General features: G+C 42.6%; 1 protein-coding gene across 5 annotated transcripts in view; it reads right to left on the reverse strand.

The window, feature by feature from the left end:
- The window catches only part of LOC137374374 (rho GTPase-activating protein 6), a 642,504-nt gene that overhangs the window by 57,869 nt on the left and 558,454 nt on the right, over positions 1 to 26,181 (reverse strand). For all 5 annotated transcript variants that reach the window (XM_068040369.1, XM_068040368.1, XM_068040371.1 and 2 more), the window contains 3 exons: positions 25,545 to 25,740; positions 22,754 to 22,809; positions 8,334 to 8,484 (listed from right to left, as the gene is read on the reverse strand). In XM_068040369.1, the coding sequence (XP_067896470.1) occupies positions 8,334 to 8,484; positions 22,754 to 22,809; positions 25,545 to 25,740 (403 nt within the window). The remainder of the gene's footprint in view (positions 1 to 8,333; positions 8,485 to 22,753; positions 22,810 to 25,544; positions 25,741 to 26,181) is intronic.

Raw genomic sequence — 26,181 nt, forward strand, 5'->3', positions numbered from 1 at the left:
CAAGCTGAGCTTTTCAGCATCTCTCTAAAAGACCCTGGAGGTCCATTGTGTCAACTCATCTCTTCTCCTGTCTTTGACGAAAAGCCTGCTAAATACTCAATGCCGCTGGAAAAGAACTGTTCTCAAAGATCCCAGTAACCCATCTACGTCTACTCGGAGGCCAGAATGTATGCCAATTTTGGAACACAACATATCTCATCTGCTGTTTACATATGTACGAACATACAAATTAGGAGCAACAGTAGGCCACTTGGCCCTTCGAGCCTGCTCCGCCATTCAATAAGTTCATGGCTGAACTGATTGCTCCACATTTCCACCTGCCCCGATAACCTTCCACCCCCTTGCTTATCAAGAATCTATCTACCTCTGCCTTAAAAATATACAAAGGCTCTGCTTCCACTGCCTTTTGAGGAAGAGAATTCCAAAGACTCATGACCCTCTGAGAGCAAAGATTTCTCCTCATCTCTGTCTTAAATGGTGACCCCTTATTTTTAAACAGTGATTCTCCCACAAGGGGAGACATCCTTTCCACATCCACCCTCTCAAGACCCCTCAGGATCTTGAATCTTTCAATCACGTTGCCTCTTACTCTTCTAAATTCCAGTGGATACAAGCCTAGCCTGTCCAATCTTTCCTTGTAAGACAGCCCACCCATTCCAGGTATTAGTCTAGTGAACCTTCTCTGTACTGCCTCCAATGTATTTACATCCTTCCTTAAATAAAGAGACCAGTACTATACACAGTACTCCAGATGTGGTCTCACCAATGCCACAATGCTGCAGCATAACCTCCCTACTTTTGTATTCAATTCCCCTCGCGATAAACGATAATGTTCTATTAGCTTTCCTAATTACTTGCTGTACCTGCATACTAACCTTTTGCGATTCACGCACTAGGACACCCAGATCCCTCTCCATCTCAGAGCTCTGCAATCTCTCACCGTTTTGATAATATGCTTCTTTTTTATTCTTCCTGCCAAAGTGGACAATTTCCCACTTTCCCACATGATACTCCAATTGCCAGGTCTTTGCGCACTCACATAACCTATCTATATCCCGTTGTAGCTGCTTTATGTCCTCTTCACAAATTACTTTCCTACCTATCTTTGTGTCATCCGCAAATTTAGCAACCATACCTTCGGCACCTTCATCTAAGTCATTTATATAAATTGCAAAAAGTTGAGGCCCCAGCAGATCCCTGTGGTACACCACTCATTACATCTTGCCAACCAGAAATTGACCCATTTATGCCTCCTCTCTGTTCCCTGTTAGCTAGCCAATCTTCTGCCCATGCCAAATGTTATCCCCTAAACCACGAGTTTTTATTTTCTGCAATAACCTTTGATGTGGCACCTTATCAAATGCCTTCTGGAAATCTAAGTACAATACATCCACCAGTTCCCCTTTATCCACAGCACATGTAACTCTCCCAAAGAGCTCCAATAAATTGGTTAAACATGATTTCCCTTTCACAAAACCATGTTGACTCTGCCTGATTATCTTGAATTTTTCAAAGTGCCCTGCTATACTGTCTTTAATAATAGCTTTTAACATTTCCCCTAAGACAGATGCTAAGCTAACTGGCCTGTAGTTTCCTGCTTTCTGTCTCCCTCCCTTTTTGAATAAAGGAGTTACATTCGCTATTTTCCAATCTAATGGAACCTTCCCCGAATCTAGGGAATTTTGGCAAATTAAAACTAACACATCAACTATCACACTAGCCACATGGAAGTCCATGTACACCACTTCAACTGCATTGCACTCATCAACCCTTTCCGTCACCTCATCAAAAACTCAATCAAATTAGTCATAAAGACGATTTTCCCTTAACAAATCTGTGCCTGCTTTCCACAATTGGCCCACATTTATCCAAGTGACTTAATTTTGTCTTGGATTATTATTTCTAAAAGGTTTCCCACCACCAAGGTTAAAGTGACTGGCCTGTAGTTGCTGGGCTTATCCTTACACCATGCTTTGAACATTTGCAATTCTCCAGTCCTCTGGCCCCACCCCTGTATCTAAGGAGGATTGAAAGATTATGGCCAGTTCCTCCGTAATTTCTACCCTTACTTCCTTCAATATCCTTGGATGCGTCTCATCTGGTCCTGGGGACTCATCAACTTTTAAGTACTGCCAGCCTCTCTAATACCGCCTCTATCAATTTTTAGCCCATCCAGTGTCTCAACTACCTTCTCCTTCACGACGACTTTGGCAGCATCTTCATCCTTGGTAAAGACTGATGCAAAGTACTCATTTAGTACCTCAGCCATGCCCTCTGCCTCCATGCGTAAATCCCCTTTTTGGCTCCCACTTCTCCTTTCACCACCCTTTTACTATTTATATGCCTACAGAAGACTTTTGGATTCCCTTTTATGTTAGCTGCCAGTCTTTTCTCATATTCTCTCTCTGCTGCCCTTATTTCTTTTTTCACTTCCCCTCTGAACTTTCTATATACAGCCTGGTTCTCACTTGTATTGTCAATCTCACACCTGTCATATGCACCCTTTTACTACTTCATCTTTCTCTCTATCTGTTTCATCATCAGGGAGCTCTTGTTTTGCTTGTCTTGCCTTTCCCCCTCATGGGAATGTACCTCAACTGTACCTGGGTTATCTTTAAAGGCTAATTGCTCTGTTACAGTTTTGCCCACCAATCTTTGATTCCAGTTTACTTGAACCAGACTCGTTCTCACCCTTTTGAAATTGGCCCTTCCCTAATTAATTATTTTTACTCTTGATTGCTCCTTGTTCCTTTCCATAGCTAAACCAAACCTTATGATACTATGATAACTGTTCCCCTAAATGTTCTCCTACTGACAATTAATCCACTTGGCCCACCTCATTCCCCAGAACCAGATCCAGCAATGCTCCCTTCCTCATAGGACTGGAAACATACTGATGTTGAAACTTCTCCTGAGTACACTTTAGAAACTCTTTCCCTTCACTGCCCTTTACACTATGACTATCCCAGTCTCTATTAGGTAAAAGTCCCTCATTATAACTATTCTATAGATTTTTGCACGCTCTAATTTCCTTGCAAATTTATTCCTCTATGGCTTTCCTGCTATTTGATGGCCTACATAATACACCTAGTAGTGTAATGGTCCTTGTGGAAACACCCTCCATCGTGCTAGCTGGCATTATCACCGTGCTAAATGGGATAGGCACAGAAGAGGTCCAGTAACTCAAAACTGCACATCCATGAGGCGCTGTGGGCCATCAGTAGCAGAACTGTATTCAACCACAATCTGTAACCTCATGGCCTGGCATATCCCTCACTCTACCATGAGAATCAAGTCAGGAGACCAATTTGGTTCAATGAGTAGTGTAGGAGGGCATGCCAGGAGCAGTACCAAGCATACCTAAAAATGAGGTGTCAGTCTGGTGAAGCTACAACACAGGACAATATGCATGCCGAACAGTGGAAGCAGCATGATCTAGACAGAGCTAAGCGATCCCACAACTAATAGATCAGATCAAAGCTCTGCAGTTCTGCCACATCCAGTCATGAATGGTGGCAGACAATTAAACAACTAACCGAAGAATGTTCCCCAAACATCCCCATCGTCAATGATGGGGCAGCCTAGCACGTCATTGCAAAAGATCAGGCTGAAGCATTTGCAACCATCTTCAGCCAGGTGCCAAGTGGATGATCCATCTCTGCCTCCTATTGAGGTCCCCAGCATCACTGATGCCAGGCTTCAGACAATTCAATTCACTCCATTTGATATCAAGAAACAGCTGAAGGCACAGGATACAGCAAAGGTTATGGCCCTAACGACATTCTAGCTGTAGTACTGAAGCCTTGTGTTCCAGAACTAGCCATGCCCCGGCCAAGCTTTTCCAACACAGCTACAACACAGGAATCTACACTACAATGTGAAAAATTGCCCAGGTATGTCCTGTCCACAAAAGGAGGACAAATCTAATCCGGCCAATAACCAACTCATCAGTCTACTCTCAATCATCAGTAAAGTGATGGAAGGTGTCATTGACAGTGCTATCAAGCAGCACTTACTCAGCAACAACTTGCTCACCGATGCTCAGTTTGGGATCAGCCAGGGCCACTTAGCTCCATATCTCAGTACAGCCTTGGTCCAAACACGGACAAAAAAGCTGAATTGCAGAGGTGAGGTGAGAGTGGCAGCCCTGACATCAAGGCAGCATTTGACTGAGTATGGCATTAAGCAGCCCAAGCAAAACTGGAGTCTGTGGGAATCAGGGGGAAAAACTGGTTAGAGTCATACCTAGTGCAAAAGTTGTTGGAGGTCAATCATCTCAGACCAAGAACATCACTGCAGGAGTTCCTCACGGTAGTGTCCTAGGTCCAACCATCTTCAGCTGCTTCATCAATAACCTCCCTCCAAGACAAGGTCAGAAGTGGGAAGGTTCACCGATGACTGCACATTGTTCAGTACCATTTGCAACACCTCAGATACTGAAGTAGTCCGTGCCCGCATGCAGCAAGACCTGGACAACATCCAGGCTTGGGCTGATAAGTGACAAGTGGCATTTGTGCCACACAAGTAAAAGGCAATGAACTTCTCCAACAAGAGAGAATCCCACCATCTCCCTTTGACATTTAACAACATTGCTACTGCTAAATCCCCCACCAACATCCTGAACAGAAAATTGACTGGATCAGCCATATAAATACTGCGGCTAAAAGAAAAGGTCAGAGGCTAGGAATCCTGTGAGAGTAACTCACCTCCTGACTCCCCAAAGCCTGTCCACCATCTACAAGGCACAAGTCAGGAGTGGGATGGAATACTCTCCACTTGCCTGGATGGGTGCAGCTCCAACAACACTCAAGAAGCTCTACATCCAGGACAAAGCAACCCGCCTGATCAGCACCCCACCCACCACCTTAAACATTCACTCCCTCCACCACCGGAGCACAGAGGCAGCAATGCGTACCATCTACAAAATGCAGTGCAGCAATTCGCCAAGCCTCCTTCAACAGCATCTTCCAAACCAGCGACCTCTACCACCTAGAAGGACAAGGACAGCCACCAGCTGCAATTTCCCCTCTAAGTCACACACCATCCTGACTTGGAACTATATCGCTGTTCTTTCATTATCGACGGGTCAAAATCCTGAAACTCCCTCCCTAACAGCACCATGGGTGCAACTGCCCCACATGGACCGAAACGTTTCAAGGTAGTGGCTCAACACCACCTTCAAGAGAAATTAGGGATGGACGATAAATGCTGGCCTTGCCAGTGATGCCCAGATCCCAAGAACAAATTAAAAAAGGCAATTCCATTTTTGCTTAGCATTAACCAAATAGATTCTGTCCTTGACCTCTCCAGGACATCCTCTCTCTCCAGTACTATAATCTTCTCCTTAATCAAAACAGCCACTCCTCCTCATTTCTTTCTTTCCCTATCTTTTCTGAACACCTAGTATCCAGGAAGATTTAGCACCTGGTCCGGTTCTTTTTTGAGCCAGGTGTCTGTTATCACCACATCCTATGCCCACGTGGCTTTCTGTGCCTGCAGCTCATTCACCCTATTTACCACACTCTGTGCATTCATTTACATGCACAATACATCTAATTTAGGCCTTATTGCATTCCATTTTTATTCTGACCCCACCTAATATCTTAATATTTCTTCCTCTAGTGCTATCTGTCTCTCCTAATTCTTAGTGCACCTTGTTTTTCTTCTCTTAATGTTACCTCCTGGTTCCCATCTCCTGCCAAGTTAGTTGAAACCCACCCCAATAGCACTAGCAAACTGCTCCGGAAGGACATTGGTTCCGGATCTGTTCACGTGCAACCCGTCTGGTCTGTACAGGAGGGACAGTAATATATCCAAGTTTGCTGATGATACAACTTGCATTTATATAGTGCCTTTACCACAGCAAAATATCCCAAGATGCTTAACAAGAATACTATCAATAAAGAATTTTGACACTGAACTACAGAATAAGATATCAGAACAGAACAGAAGGCTTGGCGAAAAAGGTAGATTTTAAGGAGCATCTTCAAGGGAGGAGAGAGAGGTAGAGAGGTTTAAGGCAGGAATTCCATGATTAGCGCCTTGACAGCTAAAAGCACAGCTGGAAATGGTGCAGCAATTAAAATGGGGATGCACAAGATACCAGAATTGGAGGAGCACGGAGATCTCAAAAGCTTATAGGTTTGGAGGAGGATATAGAAAGAGCATGGAGGAATTTGAAAACAAGGGAGCCAGTGTAGATCAGCAAGCACAGGGTTGAAGGGCGGACGAGACTTGATGCAACATAAGATATGGCAGCAAAATGTTAGATGAGCACAAGTTTACATAGGGAGGATGATGGGAGGCCAGCCAGGGGAGCACTGGAATTATCAAGTCTATAGGTTACAAAGGCATGGATGATACAAAGCTAGATGGGAAAGTAAGCTGCGAGGGATACAGACCAGTTAAGTGACTGGGCAAAAAGATGGCCATAGGAGTATAATGTGGGGAAATGTGAAATTACCCACTTTGCTAGGTAGAATGGAAAAGCAGATTTTTTTATGAAAAGGTGAGAGATTAGTAAATGTTGGTATTCAGAGGGATTTGGGTGCCCTTGTACATGAATCACAAGAAGTTAACTTGCAGATACAGCAAGCAATTAGGAAGGCAAATGGTATGTTAGCTTTTACTGCAAGGCACTTGGAGTACAAGAGTAGGGAGGTTTCGCTGCAATTATATAGGGCTTTGTTGAGAACACACCTGGAGTACTTGTATGTTTTGGTCTCCTCACTTAAGGAAGGATATACTTGCCTTAGAGGGGTTCACTGGATTGAATATTGGGATGAGGCAGCTGTCCTATGAGGAGAGATTGGGTAAATCTTAGCACCCAAAAATGGCTGAGTTGGGGTCCCATAGCCAAGCCCAATACACCCACGTCCAGGTTTAATGGGGCAGGACAAGCAGTAGGTTAGCAATTTAATCATTGTAATAAGGCAGGCAGTCTCTGATTTAACCTGCTTTGCAGGTTTAACACTGGCCAGCCATGTATCCCAGACTTTAGGAAACCTGGCAACTGAATGGGAGGCAACGCCAGGTTCGAGGGAAAGGAAAGTGCTTTTACAGCACGGCTTGTGGGCCAGGAGAAGCTGGAGTCCTTTCACCCGCTACCCAAGATTGGAGCCTGGACCACCCACCTCCCCCCACAAAACAAAAACGTTCCTAGAAGAAGGTGCAAGCTCCCTACCTGCTCTTTCGGCCTGCTCCAGAGTCCTCCCACCCAACTGGAAGGCAAGCCTATCAGTCAATCTGGCTGACTTATACAGCGTTCAGGGAAACCTGAAATTCCGGGTTTCGCATCCGAAACTCTACACGCCCCTCACCACCTGTGCAACCTGCCCTTTCAATATCGGGACCATTGAGTAGAATGGGCCTATACTCCATGGTGTTTGGAGGAATGAGGTGACCTCACTGAAACATATAAAATTCTTTTACAGCTTGACAGGGTGGATACCGACAGGCTGTATCCCCTAGCTGGAGAATCTAGAACTAGGGTTTGGCCATTTAGGGGAGATGTGGTAGTGTCACTGAACTAGTGATTCAGAGACCTGGGCTAATGATCTGGGGACACTGGTTCAAATGCCACCATGGCAGCTGGTGGAATTTAAATTCAATTCATTAATAAAGAAAAAATCTGGAACTGAAAGCTAGCCTGTCAGTAATAGTGCAAGGTAACTATCATCCATTGCTGTAAAAACCCATCTAGCTCACTAATGTCCTTTAGGGAAGGAAATCTGTTCTCCTTACCTGGTCTGGCCTACATGTTACTCCAGACCCACAGCAATGTGGTTGACTCTTAACTACACTCTGAAATGGCCTAGCAAGCCTCAGTTGTCAAGAGCAACTAGGGATGGGCAACAAATGCTGGCTTTGCCAGAGATGATCACATCCCATGAAGGAATAAAAAAAAAATATGCCTGAGATGGGAGAAATTTCTTCACTCAGTGGTTGTGAATCTTTTGAAATCTCTACCCCAGAAGTCTGTGGGTGCTCAGTTGATGAGTACGTTCAAGACTGAGATTGATTGTTTTTTGGTATTAAGAGGAGCAAAGGATACAGGGATAGGTGGGAAAGTGGAGTTGATGTAGAAAATCAGTATGATCTTATTGAATGGCAGAGCATGTTTGAGGGGCCATATGGCCAAGTCCTGCTCCTATTTCTTATGTTCATATGTCTGGAGTGGGTGAGAGGAAATTACATCACTAAGCCAAAGGCCCGCTCCAAGGCACATGGTGACGTGATAACAATAGCAAAGTAAAATATACATCACATTATAAAGACATATTTTGCTTGACAAGTTAAGTAAACAGAAATAAAGGAAGAGAGCATCCTCTTACAAAGTGTACTGATGAATGGTGTGTAGAGCTCTCTAGTGAGCAGAGGATCTGGTATATCCCTCAAAAATTCCTTCAGCAAGGCCCCAACATCATGAACACTGTGCTCCTCGTCAAGGACAACATCTGCACCACGATCAAACTCCTCTCGTAACTACAAGACAAGGAAAGAGCACCAAAGTAAACTGAGTCATAAATGTAAAGCCTGCATTTGGAAATCAAAATGTGAAAAATAAGAATTGTTGCAGTCTTAAGAGAGTATCAGGTCCAATATGCTATAACAGTTGATGCAATACCTTTTCAACAACAACTTGCATATATATAGCGCCTTCAGCATAGTAGAATGTCACAAGGCACTTCACAGGAGCCTAATCAGACAAAAATTGACATTGAACCAAGGAGGGAATTAATTAGGACAGGTGACCAAAGACTTAGTCAAAGTAGATGATTTTAAGGAGCTTAAAAAAAGAACGAGGTGGATAATATGCAACTTGTTTCCAGGTTAGAGCTCTAAATATTCTGAGTGTGTAATTGCACGCTCAGATTGCTGTGCTGCCTCTGCATCAGTGAAGACCTGTCATGTTTATGGACAACAAGCCTTACTTTTGTTGTGTCAATCAAGTTGTGTAATATTCAATTTGACATTGTAAGTAGTGAATGTGAAGGCTGTATTGTTTTCTTGATCCTCTATTTTGCACTAATATTCTTCCACTGCACAGAAAATAATTCATCAGTTGTCAAAAATTCAAGAGGCAAAGTGCATGGGAGCCAATGTTCTGACATTGCTCTCAAGAGTCTTAGCTCCCAGAAGTGCATATGGAGAATTGTGGGCATACTCCCTATAATTTTATGTCCATTAAAGTTAATGAACAGAAAATTATAGGGATTATGCTCAGTATTTCCTAATATGCATTCCTGGCAGAAAACTGCCAGTGCGAAATTAGCTGCATGGAGTGTGCAGCAAAAAATTTAGTCATCTTGTGATTGTAAACATTTGCTAAAGAAAACAACAGTCCTAGTTAGAGGGTTTACTACAAGAATTGGCCAATCTTGCAACTATCTTCCTGAGCTTCAAGTACTTATCTTTAATATGCCCAAATAGATAATTCTATCCACTGCCTAGCAGTACCTGTGGTGTCACCCATGGCTCTGGCTCAGTGATAGCATGATCTCCTCTGAATCAAGAGGTTTAAGGCCCACTCCAGAAAAATGGGGCTGAATTTTTCCAGCCTGCTGGGAGGCAGGAGGGCTGGCAATATGGCAGGGGAAGGAGTCAGACAGGGAGCCCAACATCTTCCCGTTGCCGTGGTATACTGTCAGTGGCAGGAACCTTGGTGGCATGGCCGCACACCACTTAAGTGGCCAATTAAGACTCTTTGCGTTTGCGTACGTGCATGCGTCTGATTCAAACATGGGGATTTGGTCTACTTGTCAGGAAGGGGATCAAGCTGGGAAATGGGAAATGCTGAAATACCTACTTCGAAAGCTGAGCCATGAACATTCACATAGACTTAAAGGCCGAAGATAGGTGGCAGAGGTGCCTGGGGAGATAGGAAAGCACTCCTTCATGTTGGCCAACCTCAAAGCGACTGGGAAAGGAGTCAAAATCCCTTGCACCCAACCCTTCTCCATCTCTCCCCTCCCCGCCCCCATCCCCCCTCCACACCCCGCGACCTGTTGCGGGAATTCCAACTATCTACGTATCCACTATAATGCTCACAGTTATAGTCAGAATGCTTTGGTATTCTGTGCTCATCTGCTACGTCAGTGCTTTCCCTTCATTATCCACTGAGACCCACTGATCTAGGTTCCACACTTACCTATAAATGTTGCTGTGCAAGAGTTCTTGATTAATGAGCTTTAACAATGCTTTTTAAAAACATTGAACTTTAATAAAATGTTAAACTTTTTTGTTTTTGAGATAGGACTGCTCAAAGTTGGTGATCAATTAGTGCAGCCAGCCAACATTCCACCATTTTACTCATGTCTACTTCTTAGAGAATGTTGGTCCTGTTGTGCAATAGGGAGTGCTGGTCTGTAGCATAAGTGTGCCATTTTCATTGCCCAGACCAGCAATCCTCATGGTTTTCCCGAGTCGGCAACTTTGGTGGGGCCTAACAGTAGTGATGGTAGTAGATTGACCACACGTATACACCTGCTTGATTGTCGATTCCACTTGAGTCGATAACAATGAAATCCACGCAGGGCATATATGTGCTGGTCAACCCACTACTGCTCATTTTGCGGACAAGTCAAGGTTGAATTTTACCCCTCGTGTTAATTAGAAAGAGAAAAAAGGCAATGCGGTCCATCTTAGGGCATCGATTCAGAGAAACAGTTCTGCCATTCCAGCACCCAATTAGTCCGTCAGCAATTCCAAGGGCTTCCACCTTCACTGTTCAACCTGGGAGCCCATGCCAAGTATTGATCACTCTCCATGAAGACAAACTTCTGAATGTCAGTCATTAGCTTGCCTTTTAATAGTTTAAGCTTCTAACCCCTTGTCCTATTCTTCCCATGCAGTTTGAGGCAATTTGAGTTACGTATTATTAATTCAGATCAGGGTTACAGCACATGCAAAAAGTTCAGTCAATACTTAAACAAAGGCTTTTAGGAGGTTGGCATGGTTCATTTGAACTGTGAAATCAATGCTCTTGTGGTTGGAGGTCACTTGCCTGTCCGTGTGTGGTAGGAGTTTTAGATTTTTTTTGTTGGACAAGGAAAGGAACCTCTTCATATTTAATCACTGTTTCAACAAAGCTATCAAGGTGGATGAGGAATACAATTGTAGCAATTTTCATTCATTCTAATTTTTGGCCTTGAATAACTGGTAGACCTTTTTAAAAAAAAATAAGGTTACACTGCAGAAATAAACAAAGATACTATGTAACTTTCATTATTATAGCTGATTGAGCTGTTTATAGAAGTTAGTGAATTATAAATGCAATTAAAAAAAATTCCAGTGACAACTAGATAGTGCTGACGATTGCTTATTTGTACAGAGCTCAGTTGTTCTGTTATAACTGGGATTTTAAAGAACGGTAAAGATCAGTTACTTGCCGAACACTTCTTGTCAGTAAAGTTTTCAGAGAATTATAGAAAGTACATTGGAGCATAGGAGCAGGCCACTCAGCCTCCAGTGCTGGCTTTCTCCTATAACCCCATTCCTGCCAGATCTTTTTATATTCCTCCTTTTCAACTATTTATCTCCTTTCCTTTTAAATTAAATTTTTGTCTTTATCTTAATAGCCACACGTAGTGAAAGATCCCACATTCTAATAGCTCAGCTCAAGAACTTTCCTCCTCCCTTTCCGCAGTGAGAATTCTTGGTTTCATTCCTCAGCCGATCATGAATGGAAACAATCTTTCAATACTTAACCTACGATAAGGATTGCATATTTCACTTCCACCTTGACTGGCTGTTCCCACCCACCATGCTGCTGATGCTCCTGGCTCTGCAGGAACTGCTGGTCTCCATGCCAACCCCACTCTTGCCCCCCCTTGAGCCCCCAATCCTCTGTCCCCGAGCCCCCATTTCCCAGTCTCCGTCTCTCACCACCTCCATTTCCCAGGCTCCGTCTTCTTCTTCCCTCAAGCCCTCATTCACCAGTCTGTCTCTCTTCACTTCCCCTAATGGATTTCCTAGCTCCCTTGCCCCCACCCTTAATTCCAGGATTCTCAGGCCCCTCCCAACTGATTGCAGCACACCAGCCAGCGGCAGCTCTGTGAGGAATTGGTTGGAGGCTTTTCTGAGCAGTAGACAGTAATGTCAAAGAATGGATGGGTCACACTGTGACGACAAATTTAAAGCCCTGATCTCCCAGGCTGCTAGAGCCAGTACTCAGGAGGGGAAAATCGCTTATTTTTGTAGAGTCCCACCAAAAGCTGGAGGGTTTGGGAATCCTATCCAATGAACAGCCCAACCAAATTTTGAGTCAGTCATCTTTTGGCATGGGATGTTGGTCCCAAAACATGCCCTCATTGCACCTGTTTTACACATATTCAAATAGGCATAAGAAGATCCAATTTCAATTACATAATCTCTGCTGATTGACAAGGAAGTTCATGCTCTGTCGGCATTTGATTCAACAGCACAGTGAATTGAAAATGGAACAGTTAGAGAATTTCTGGTGGAAATAAAACAATGTTTTCCTTTGAAACTCATGCTATTACTTTGCAGCAGATAACCACAAAGTTAACAGGCTGAATATCATGGGCAAATTTTACGGTGCCAGTAAGAGCAACATGTTTAGCGTTCGCACTACTGGATGTCGGAGAGGCCTTGCAACTTTTGGAGTGCCATGTGCGCCGTAGCGCTCAAATTCAAAAGTTGCGGTGGGCCAATCGATGCTACTCTTTCAAATTTTACACTTGTACTTTCAAGTATAAGAGGCCTCCTCTCAACTCGTAAATGCTTAATGAGTAGGCCTACACTATTTTAAAATTTAAAATGATTGATTTTTTTAAACACAAAACCTTTTAAATGTTCGATAGATTTTACTTGTTAACAAGATTTATGACTTTTTAGCATGATTTCAGACTTTTAAAATATCACGGTTTAAAATGATTTCTATAATTAAAATTATTGTACTTTTCAAAAATGTTTACATTTTTAATTTGGGATAATTACGTTTACATTTTAAATTTTGTACAATTAATCATGTCTACTAAATCTCATTTTCCAATGCTTTTTTACTGAAGCAGACTGCTTTATACAGTTTTTGTGGTGCAGTGACTAGAATCCATGCCAACTGCCTACTGTATTCACCTGTGCTGCCCAGCGTTGCTGGGCCTCATTGCAGCCCATGCAGGGTGGAACTCCTTCCTCAAGGTAACAGAAACTCTCGCCATGGGGATCGCAGTAGGTGTTACATAGATTATTCAACGTCAGTGGTGAGTGGCGTGGCTGACCACAATATCTGGGCCTACATGTCAACAGTAGGATAATTGCCTACAGCTGTTGTATATCAGTTGCTTTGTCTCAACATCCAACAATAACAGAAGCTACATGCTTGTCTGTCCTATTATAGTAGGCAACACATCCTGTTGGATTGAGTTCTCTAGCTGAAGTCAAATATAAGTATTACATAGGAACAGGAGTAGGTCATTCAGCCCATTGAGCCTGCTCCGCCATTCAGTACGATCATAGCTGTTCATCCACGTCAATGCCTTTTTCCCACACTATCCTCATATCCCCTTATGTCATTGGTATTTAGAAATCTGTCAATCTCTGCTTTAAACATACTCAATAACTGAGCTTCCACAGCCCTCTGGTGTAGAGAATTCCAAAGATTCACAACCCTCTGAGTAAAGAAATTTCTCCTCATCTCTGTCCTAAGTGGCTTCCCCTTTATTTTGAAAAACTGTGTCCCCTGGTTCTAGATTCCCCAACCAGGGGAAACATCTTACCTGCATCTACCCTGTCTATCCCTTGAAGTATTTTGCAGGTTTCAATGAGATTACCTCTCATTCTTCAAAACTCTAGAGAATACAGGCCCAGTCTCCCCAATCTTTCTTCATAGGACAGTCCCGCCATCCCGGGAACAAGTCTGGTGAATCTTCATTGCACTCCCTCTATGACAATAATATCTTTCCTAACGTAAGGGAACCAAAACTGCACACAGTACTCCAGGTGCGGTCTAACCAAGGTTCTATACAATTGAAGCAAGACTTCACTACTCCTGTACTAAAATCCTCTTGCGATAAAGGCTAAGCTACCATTAGCCTTCTTAATTGCTTACTGCACCTGCATGTTAGCTTTCAGTGGCTTATTGATGACGACATCCAGGTCCCTTTGTACATCTACATCTTTCTAATCTGTTACCATCTAAGAAATACTCTGCGCATCTATTCCTCCTACCAAAGTCGATAACCTCATATTTTTCCGCATTATATTCCATCTGCCACATTCTTGCCCACTAAGTCTTTCCAAATCCCCTTGAAGCCACTTTGCATCTTCCTCACAACACACATTCCCACCTAGTTGTGTGTCAGCCGCGAACTTGGAAATACTACATTTGGTCCCCACATCCAAATCATTGATATATATTGTGAACAGCTGGGGCCCAATCACTGATCCTAGCTGTACCCCACTAGTCACAGCCTGCCAATGCGAGAATTACCCGTTCATTCCTACTCTCTGTTTTCTGCCTGTTAACCAATCCTTAATCTATGCCAATATATTACATCCATGTGCTTTAATTTTGCTAACCAACCTCCTGTGGGGTATTTTATCAAAGGTCTTTTGAAAATCCATGTATACCACCTCTGCCCGACTCCCCTTTATCAATTCTGTTAGTAACATCCTCAAAAAACTCCAAAAGGTTCGTCAAACATGATTTCCCATTCATAAATCCATATTGGCTATGCCCAATCAGATCATTATCCAAGTGTCCATTATCATATCCTTTAGAATAGATTCTAGCATTTTTCCAATGACTGATGTAAGACTAACAGGTCTGTAATTCCTAGTTTTCTCTCTCCCTCCCTCCCTTCTTAAATAGTGGGATGACATTTGTGACCTTCCACTCTGCAGGAACCGCTCCAGAATCTACAGAATTTTGGAAGATGATCACCAATACAACAACTATTTCCAAGGCTACCTCTTTCAACACTCTTGGATGTAGAATATCAGGTCCTGGGGACTTAACAGCCTTCAGCCCCGTTAACTTCTCCAATACAACTTTCTTACTAATACTCATTTCCTTCAAATCCTCATTCCCCCTAATCCCTTGGATCTCTAATTCTGGGAGATTTCTTATATCTTCCTCAGTGAAGACAGACACAAAATAATCATTTAGCTTCTGAGGAACCTTTCAAGATACTTCTGCATTTAGTTGAATGTTGGAAGTATGCATTATGCTGGTTGCTTATCATAGAATGATACAGCATAGGAGAAATATACCACCAAAAATGTCTCAAACATATGAATTAGGAGCAGAAGTAGGCCATTCGGCCCCTCGAGCCTGCTCTGCCATTCAACAAGATCATGGCTGATCGGTTTGTGTCTCGAATTCCACACTCCCATCTACCCCTGATAACATTTGATTCCCTTGCCTATCTACCTCCGCCTTAAAAGTATTCAATGACCCCGCCTCCAAAACCCTCTGAGGCACAGAGTTCCAAAGTCACATAATCCTGAGAGAAAAAAAATTCTCTTCATTTCTGTCCTAAAAGGGTGACCCCTAATTTTAAAACAGTGCCCCCTAGTTCTGGACTCACCCACAAGCGGAAACATCCTTTCCACGTCCACCTTGTCAAGACCGTTCAGGATCATATATACTTCAATCAAGTCTCCCCTCACTCTTCTCAACTCTAGTGAAAACAAGCCCAGTCTGTCCAACCTTTCCTCATAAGACAACCCGCTCATTCCAGGTATCAATCTAGTAAACCACTTCTGAACTGCCTCCAACCCATTTACATCCTCCTTAAATAAGGAGACCAAAACGGCACACAATATTTGAGATGTGGTCTCACCAATGCCCTGTATAACTGAAGCATAACATCCTTACTATTATTTTCAATTCCTCTCATCATGAAGGATAGCATTCCATTAGCCTTATTTATTACTTGCTGTATCTGCATACTAACTTTTTGTGGCTCAAGCACTAGAACACCTAGATCCCTCTGCACCTCGGAATTCTGTAGTCATTCTCCATTTAAGTAATACTCTGCTTTTTTATTCTTCCTACCAAAGTGTACAACTTCACATTTTCACACATTATACCCCATCTGCCAGATTTTTCCCCAATCACACAACCTATCTATATCGCTCTGTAACCTCCTTATGTCCTCTTCACAACATAATTTCTTACTTATCTGTGTGTTCATCTGCAAATTTAGTTACCATGCCATAGCTCCCCTCATCTAATTCATTGATATAAATTGTAAAAAGTTGAGGCCCCAGCACAAACTCCTGCAGGACTCCACTCACACATTCTGCCAATTAGAAAAGAACCCATTTATGCATACTCTCTGTTTTCAGCCAGCCAGCTAATCTTCCATCCATGCCACCACAGCACATAATGGAAATGGCAGCTACTGAAAAGATGTAAAAGAGAGCAACCAAAATGACTGTTAAAGAAGACAGTCCTCTAGTATCACATCAGGAATAGTCATCTGACTATAGACAGTTTTGTGTCCAATGCTAAAATGTAAACCAAACTCAATAGTTAAGAATCTCTGTACTGGGAATAGACAAAACACATGAAAAGCCAAATTAAACCACTACATCACAATATAAAAACTGTTCATAAGTAAGACTTGTCCTAAATCATTAATTTACATCATATTACATTACAAGAATTGTAATTGTAAAACCCAAACAAAATTGCCAAATTTTAAGACGACCAAGTTTATGCAGTCTTGTCAGTGTGGGCCTGGAAGTGTAGGAGAGTGGAGGAACTATGGAGTTCCTTCAAGGAGGTGACTCCAAATGCAATTGACCAAACATAGCAAAAGGTAGCAAACTTAAAAGGTACTCCTAGAAATGCAAAATACTGCAGATGCTGGAATTCTGAACTAAAAACAGAAAATGCTGAAAAAAATCAGCAGATCAGGCAGCATCTGTGGAGAGAAACAGAGTTAGCATTTCAGGTCAATGACCTTTCATCAGAACTGAAAAAGCTAGAGATATAACAAGTTTTAAGCAAGTATAAAGGCAGAGAAAAGGTAGAGGGGAGGAAAGAACAAAAGGGAGGCTCTATGATAGAGTGGAAGGCAGGAGAAATTAAATGGCAAAAGGGCTGATGGTGCAAGGCAAAAAGAGATGGCACTGGGGCAAGTGAAGAAACAAAAGATGGGTCTGGAAATGTGGTAAATAGGAATAGCAGAATTAATAACAGCAGCCATCCAAAAAAATGAAAATAATGGTTTATGATCCAAAATTGTTGGAACTCAATGTTGAGTTTGGAAGGCTGTAGAGTGCTTAATCAAAAGGTGAAGTCCTGTTCCTCAACCTTATGTTGAGCTTCATTGGAACAGTGTAGGAGACTAAGAACACAAGAGGTTGGTGTGAGACAGAGAACTAAAATGACAGGCAACTAGAAGCTCGGGGTCATGCTTGCAGATTGAACAGAAATGTTCTGCAAAGTTGTCACCCAAACTGTGTTTGGTTGCCCTATTGTAAAGGAGACCTTATGGTGAGCAATGAATACAGTATACTAAATTGAAAGAAATACAAGTAAACACTTTCAACTGGAAGGTGTATTTGGGGCACTGGACAGCAGGAAGGGAGGAGATAAAAGGGCAGGTGTTGCATCTCATGTGCTTGCATGGGAAGGTGCTGTGGGAAGAGGAGTGGGTGTTGAGGGTGACTGTGGAGTGGACCAGGGTATCGCAGAGGAAACGGACTCTTTGAAATGCTGAAAGGGGAGGGAAAGGGAAAGATGTGTTTGGTTGTGGCATCATGCTAAAGGTGGCAGAAATGGCAGAGGATGATCCATTGAATGTGGAGGCTGGTGAGGTTGAAGGTGAGGACAAGGGGAACCCTATCGTGGTTCTGGAAAGGAGGGGGAGGGGTGAGAGCAGAAGTGTGGGAAATGGGACAGACACTGTTGAGGGCCCTGTTAACCACAGTGGAGGGAAATCATTGGTTGAGGAAAAAAAAAACTATATTAGATACATTGGCATGGAAAATGGCATCATCAGAACAGATACAAGAGAAAGGGAAAAACAAGGAAAATAGAATAGAGTCCTGCAGGAAATGGGGTGGGAGGAAATGTAGGCAAGGTTGCAGTGGATTTATAGGGGATACTGGTCGACAGCCTATCCCCAGAAATGAAGATTAAAAACTTTGAAGAAGGGAAGAGTCAGAGTTAGACCATGGGAAGGTGAGGGAGGGGTGGAAATTGGAAGCAAAGTTGACGAAATTGTTCAGTTCAGGAGGAAAAGCAGGAATGGCACCAATATAGTCATCAATGTATTGGAAAGGGAGGTGAAGGAGGGGTCCTAAGTAGGACTGGAAAAAAGAATGCTCTACGTGTCCCACAAAAAGACAGGCACAGCTAGGACCCAAATGCGATCCCATACCAGCATCTTTCATTTGGAGGAAATGAGTGGAGTCAAAGGAGAAGTTGTTCAATGTGTGAACAATTTCAGTCAGATGCAATAAAATGATATTTTATGTGGACTGATTGATCATCCGTTCAAGGAAGACGTGAAGGGTCCTCACACCATTCTGGATGGAAGTGTAGAGGGACTAGACATCTGTGATGAAAAGGTGACGGTTATGGCCAGGAAACTGGAAACTCTTAAACACAGGGAATTGCGAATGTAGGTGGGAAAAGATTGGACAAGGGAAGAAAAAAAAAGTAGAGATTGGTAAGAAAAAATCAGTTCAGTGGGGCAAAAACTAGCTGAAACGATGGGTCTACCAGGACAGTCCTGTTTGTAGACCTTGGGATGGAGATGGAAGTGGGCTGTGCGGGGTTGGGAAACCATGAGGTTGGAAGCCATGGAGGGAAGATCTGTAGAGGAGATGAGGTCAGTGATACTCTGGGAAATGATGCCTTAATGTTCAAGGGTGGAATCATGTTTCAGTGGGAGGTAGGAGGAGGTGTCAGAGATGGCATTCAGCCTTCTCATGGTAGAAGTCAGTTCACCAAACAGCAATAGCACCACCCTTGTCAGTAGGTTTGATGACACTGTTGAAGTTGGATTCAAGAGAATGGAGTGCTGTTAGTTCAGAGGGAGGTAGGTTAGAGTGACTGGGAGGAGTAGAAAACTTGAGATGGCCAATGTCAGGCCAGCATTCCTAAATGAAAAGATCTGGTGAGGGTAACAGGCCAGAGGGAGGAATCCAAGTGGAACAAGAATTGTGAAGACAGGAGAAAGGTTCCATGGGGTGGGGGTTAGCGCAGGGAGAAGACCCTTGGACAAAGAATTGGACGCAGAGGTGAAGACAATAGAGGAAGAGCTCAGCCTTGTTCTGAGCTGTAAACTTATTAAGGTGGGGTGTAAGGGAATGAATCTGAGGCCTTTGCTTAAGACTGATAATACAGGATCAGAGAAGGCAAGTTCAGAGGGGATACTGAAAACACAGCAAAGGGAGAGATTGGAAGGAGGGATGGTGGTCAGCAGAAAGTAAAGGGGAAGTCAGTTCCAGACAGCTCTTGATATCCAAGAGTTGTTGAAGCTTGAGGTCCTTGACACCCGAAAAAGAAATAGTTTTTTTGTTAAAGCAAAGGATGAAATGGAACTGTGGACCAGGACAGCTTTGAGATAGAGTTCATCAGTGCTGCTGAAGAGAAAGATCAAGACCGTGCAAGGAGCAACACATGGCATTGAGCATGGATCTTAAGAGGTCATGAAAGCAGCGGTTTGAGCAACGGTGAACATCTTGGAGATACTTGTAATCATGGGGGAGTAAACATGAAAGGTGGAAATTCAATTGAAATCCATGTGAAATAAGTTGAAGCCGGAGACAGTTGCTAAGGAAGGTGATGTGGCTGCAGGAGTGAGTTTTAGTAGCTACATGATCAAACACAAGAATAGAAACAGAAAGCAACGAAGGTAAACAAGGTAAAAGAGGCAAACGGATATCTCATTGGAGAGAACAGCAGAACTTCAAGTGGACATTCCTGGAAGAGAAATGGCAGTGAATTAAACACTAAAACAAAACTACTGCAGATGCTGAAATGTGAAATAAAAATAGAACATGCTGCCTTGCTGAACAGGCGTACTGAGCAACTCTTGAAAGATAAAAAGCACTTGAGGCCATGATGGAAAATGACACAGCATTAAGACAGATTCAATATCAAAAGGCATGCTAGGGGTACAAAAAGGGGGATCAAAATAGCAAAGAAAAATGTCTAATTGAATATGGCAAGAGAAGTGAAGCATGATAAATAGTTTGAAAGCTATGAGAGAAAATGGAGGGATGGAGTAGGGTCACAGGAAGTGGGATCGGGGATCGGGTGCTGGCATGACAACTGATGCTACACAGGCTGCAAAAGTGCTAAAAAAAAAAGTATTTTGCCTGGATCGTCATAAAGGAAGAGACAGGCAACTTATTTGATCTGGAAAGAGGATGAGAGGCTGTTGCAGAGATAAGTTGCATCACTATTCACATTACTACCATCAGGGCTGCTGAATAGCCATGTAAACATAAGGTGATAAGGGAGGAAATTGCAGGAACTCTGGCACAAACTTTCCAGATTCACTGAATGCTGGAGAGGTGCCTGGGGGCAGGAGAAAAACAGAAGATACTCCTATTTTTAAAAGAAAGGTAGCAAAAGTGGCCCCGGAAATTACAGACTAGTGAATTTGACGTCCATTGAGGCTAAAATTATAGAAACTCAAATTAAAGATACAAACATGGAGCATCTGGATAGAAATAAAAGGCCTTAAAAGATAGTCCATCTGAGTTCTTGAGGGTGAGTCTCGTCAATCTAACTGATTTTTTTTTTGAGGGTGTGACAGAAACCTGATGGGGTAAGTTAAGGCTGTGGATATGGTGTACTTGGATTTCTGTAAGGACCTCTGGAAAGGCTGGTATTGAAAATAAGGAAATAAGGAAGCTGGGCCTCAAAGAAAATTATTAACGGTACACAACTGGTTGATGAAGAGAACCCAAAGGGTGATGACACAGGGATTATCAGCAGCCTGGGAGAATGTTACCAGTGGTGTACCATAAGGGTCTGTTATGGGCCTTCTTTAGATTAATATCTTCATAAATGATCTGGAGCTGGGATTCACAAGCAGAATTTCTAAATTTGCAGTGAATACAAAGCTAATGAAAGTGGTTGACTCCAAAGCTTAAAAAGGTAAACTACAGGAGGAGTTGATTTGAGAGGTGATTATATTTTTGTTTTTAGGATTCTGCAGGGATTAGTTATAGAGATCATGACTAACTGCTTTACCTTGTTCAGAAATATAGAACCAGAGGATACAGCCAGCACTTGAAGCGGGTTGGTGGGGGTGGGGGTGGGGTGGGGTGGGTGCGTGCGTGGTGGGTGGTGGCAGTAAATACAAAACCAATCTGTGGAAATATTATTTTAGTGATTTATGGAATAGGCTCCCTCAGGAGATGCTGGAAGCAGTTAGTATTGATTAATTCAAATGCAAATTAGATAGATTTGTTTCAAACAATAAGATTTTGGGAGACAGTATAGGAGTAATTTGAGACATGGCAGGCTTAGGAGGAACAGGTGACTTTGGACCCAACCTCTAAAGGGTTGTGAGTATACTCAAGTCAGAAATTGATGCATTTTTGGGCACTAAGGGATATGAGGATCGTGCAGGAAAGTGAAGCCATGATCTTATTGAATGTGGAACAGACTTGAAGGGCCATAAAACCTACTCCTGCTCCTATTTCTTATGATTTTATGCTTCCCAAAGCTTTCCATTAGTAGGGATTTTCCTCACCTCGTGCAAGGATCTGTTGTAGACTAATTATAGATATTGATTGCCATAATTAGCCAACAACTCATTATCGCTGGATCTACCAGGATGGTGGAAGGTGAACTAGATGGACTGTGCTCTTTTCTGTTTAGCAATTCCTATGTTGCCATGTGTTAGATCATGCTTTAAATGTGGAACAAAGATAGGCAAAGACTGTTCCATTGTAATGAAGGAAAACTATGAATATTGTATGAAAACATGTTGATAGATACAATAGTCATTACAAATTGCAATGAAAGAATTTATAAATTCATCAATAAATATATGTTGCAAGTCATCACCTAGACACAGAAAACAATCACCATGTACAAATTCCATCTGGGACTTCTAAGTTTCCACAAAAAGGAGAAGCAGTTTTGTATAGATACCTCAACAAACAATGAAAACAATTTACCAATATTAGATTGGAACATTATCGGAACAAATATGGAAACAAAATACTTAAGAGATTCGATTCTGACATACTGGATATTGTTTGATTATGTTCATGGGATGTTTTACTATGTTAAAAGGTGCTATTTAAATATCACTTGTTGTCGTGGAAAGAAACCTAGAAGAGCAGAGAAAGGAAGAAGAGAAAGAATTTTACTGTACCATAAAAGTTTCTAAAAGTGCATTCTCCCCCTTCAAGTGAAGTCAATGTTTAGATTCTCATTTACCCAATGGAACATTTCACTTCCCTATAGCACCGAGTCAATATGCACCAAACCGAGCCAGTTGTTTTGAGCAGTCATTCACCAACAAATATCCAGTTAGAGGACAGCTCTGCAGCATTTGTGCTTACTTTATGGACTTGCTGTTCCAAAATATTTTGAAACAACTTGCTTTCTTAAAACTGAAATTTAATTGGTTATTTATCAACAAAGCCATTCACAGAGATTAAATTACCGAGTGCCATGAGGAGGAACTTCAGAAATGTAATCTTTGTTTCTGCTGGCAGAGGAGATCATGTATATGAATAGATGGATTCACTTTTAGAATGCTCCTTAATGAACTATGAAAAATAAAAAGGTGCGCCTTACCTGTCTTACTCTTTTCTTTGAACTTCCAACTCTGAATATTCCTACTGTTTGAAGACCTGTAGAAACATCAATAAATAGTTATAAAATGTACATCATGGCCATGCACAGCTTATGGCAAGAAAAATAGCAGGTATATCTGCAGGCAAAAAATGGTGTTCATCAGAGCCATAACTGATCAGAAACATCTCAACTGTGTTTGAAATAGATCAATATCTTTTCAAGATATTAGGTTGGAAGAACTTTTAAGCTTGATTTTGTCTTTGGCCTTGGAAAGACCCCAAAGTTCAGGAATTTGTGAAGTTTAAAAAAAATTGGTTTTAGGATGTGGGTGATGCAGGCAAGACATGATTTGTTGTCCATCCCTAGTTGTCAGAAAAGGGCCTGTTTCTACAACTGCTGCAGTTCTTGGGGTGATGATACTCCCATGATGAGTTGGGTAGGAAATTTCCAGATATTGACCCAAAAACAATGAAGGAACAGCAATGAATGTCTAAGTCAGGATGGTATGGGACTTAGAGGGGAACTTGCAAGTTCTGGCCTTCCCAGAACATTGATACTTTTGGCATTCACGCTGATGTTAGTCACAGGCAAGGGAGGCACTTTTAAAGTAATTTTGCTGGTTTGCTGTAGTGAATCCTGTAGAGAATAGATACAGTAGCTAAAATTGAGTACAGTAGTTCAGTTGCAATCAAGCAAATTCCTCTCCCCTTAATGGTATCAAGTTTGAGAGTTGCTGTGGCTGTATCCATCTAGGTGAGTGAAGACAATTCCTTCAGACTCCTGTCTTGAAACTTATAAAGGTGAAAAGGATTTGATAAGTCAGGTGGTGAGACACTTGTCAGAGTATCCAACATTTGCCCTGCTCTTGTAGCAATGGCTTTGATATGGACCAGTTAAGCATCTGTCAATGGTAACCCTCCACACCCGAAGATTGTTGATCGCTGGGGACTCAGTAATAGTAGTGCTGTTGAAAGTCAGTGGAAGATGTTGGGCTTTCCCTTGTTGAAGATGTCATTACCTGGCACTTAAGTGACACAACTGTTACTAGCAATGTGTCAGCACAAGAACGTATTTTGGCCGACAGAAGGGTTTTGGACATCATGAACTCTAAACAACCCAACTCCTGATCTTATGATGGAAAGAAGGTCATCGATAAAGCAGCTGAAGATGGTTGGGCTCAAGCCATTTTTCTGAGGCACGCCTGCAGTGATGTCCGGGGCAGTGTGATTGGCCTACCTTCCTATATGTTAAATAAGACTCCAGTCACTAGCTAATTTTCCTCAAATTCACATTAACGTTTTTTTAAAAATTCGTTCATGGGATGTGGATGTCACTGGCTAGGCCGGCATTTATTGCCCATTCCTAATTGCCCTCGAGAAGATGATGGTGAGCCACATTCTTGAACCGCTGCAGTCCATCTGGTGTAGGTACACCAACACTGCTGTTAGGAAGCGAGTTCCAGGATTTTGACCCAGTGACAGTGAAAGAACAGCGATATAGTTCCACATAAGGTTGATGTGTGGCTTGGAGGGGAACTTGCTGCTGGTGGTGTTCCCATGCATCTGCTGCCCTAGTCCTTCTAGCTGGTAGAGGTCACAGGTTTGGAAGGTGCTGTTGAAGGAGGCTTGGTTATTTGCTGCAGGGCACGTTGTTGATGGTACACATTGTTGCCACTGTGTGCCGGTGGTGGAGGCAGTGACTGTTTAAGGAAGTGGGTGGGCTGCTTTGTCCTGGATGGTGTCGAGCTTGAGTGTTGTTGGAGCTGCGCTCATCCAGGCAAGTGGAGAGTATTCCATGACACTCCTGACTTGTGCCTTCAAGATGGTGGAATGGCTTTCGTGAGTCAGGAGGTGAGTTACTCGCCGTAGAATTCTGACCTGCTCTCGTAGCCACGGTATTTATATGGGTGGTCCAGTAAAGTTTCTGATCAATGGTAACCACCCCCTGCCCCCCCCGAATGTTGATGGTGGGGATTCAGTGATGGTAATGCCGTTGAATGTCAAGCACTACAGCCAGAATGCAGTCAAAATTTTATTGCCTTTGTCCAAGTGCACTCAGTCACTTCTTAATGTGAAATGAACTGAAATGACTGGACATTGGCATCTAGGATATTGGGATCTTTGGTGTGGGCTGAGTGGGACCAATCACTCAGCTCTTGTGGCTGAAGGCACATGCTCAGACTTCAATCTTGTCCCTTGCACTCTCGTGCTTGGAATTTAGGAACAGTAGTAATCCATTCAGTTCCTTGAGCCTGTTCTGCCATTCCATGACGGTGGATCTGCACTTCAACTCCACTTACCCACCTTCAATCCCTATCTCTTGGTTCTCTTACCCACCAGAAATCTATCAATCTCAGTCTTGAAAATTTCAACTGACCCAGCATCTATACAGCCTTTTGGCGAGAGTTCCAGATTTCCACTACCTTTTGTCTGAGAAAGTGCCTCCTGACAATCATTGTGCAATGGCTCACAAGATCAACATCCGACTCTTCATTGAGTTTTGAGGGTTTTTTTCACTACCCTACCAAAATGTGACATACGCCCTAAACTTCCTCTTGACCAGTTTCAACCTGTGCCATTTTGCACACCTGAAAGTAATGGTCCGGAATAACCTTACCTATGGCATTTAATTATCAATTTCTTCTTGTAGTTTCCCAATGAATTTTCAATAAAAAGGATTTTTAATTGTCTTGCAAATTAAGTTTACCTCCAATTACACAGAAATTCTACATATCTTGTACCCCCATGAAGTGACCTAGAACTTTAGGAAAGTGTACTAGAGCAATATTTACCATTCTTTTCTAGATGCTGGCAGCAGCTGTCCACTAATCTAGGCACCTGGCGATAAATAGGATTTAGGCTTAGCTTTTTGTCTCTTTGCTTTTCTTTCTTGTTCAGCACTTCCGTAGGGAGTGAAAGCTGCAAAGCTTCCAATAATCGAGACTGATCATCATCCAGGTCGGTGATGGAATCCACAGACATTCCACCCTGCAGAAAATACAGACAATAAAGAAGCTGGGTCAAGGAGTGAAATGGCCTATAATGACAGAGTAATATTTCAAACCCAAGTGACCTTTGACCTCAGCTAAGACTTTTCGTTTATGTAGTAAGGTCTGGAAATTGTTGAAATGTAGTTAAAAAAAAAAGATTGTGTGCTCAGGGTATGCATGCGGTTATTAGTTTACAAGCTTCCTGTCTTGTGGAAGAATGGTTAGGGTCAAGCCCTGCCTTCAAGAAATACATTGGAGATCAAACTCCATGATATCACTTTAAGGAGACATTTGTGCAGGGATATCTAACTATATGCGTCTATGTATGTGAAAGGATTCAGACGTGGGCTTGTTCAACCGTAGATTGGAGTCTCGGCCCCCATTTCCATTCCCTTTCCCCGGGGAGTTTACTGGATGCTGTGGGCCAGAAATTAGGTCA

This window comes from Heterodontus francisci, chromosome 10 (assembly GCF_036365525.1).
Source record: "Heterodontus francisci isolate sHetFra1 chromosome 10, sHetFra1.hap1, whole genome shotgun sequence".
In the NCBI taxonomy this organism is placed as follows: domain Eukaryota; kingdom Metazoa; phylum Chordata; class Chondrichthyes; order Heterodontiformes; family Heterodontidae; genus Heterodontus; species Heterodontus francisci.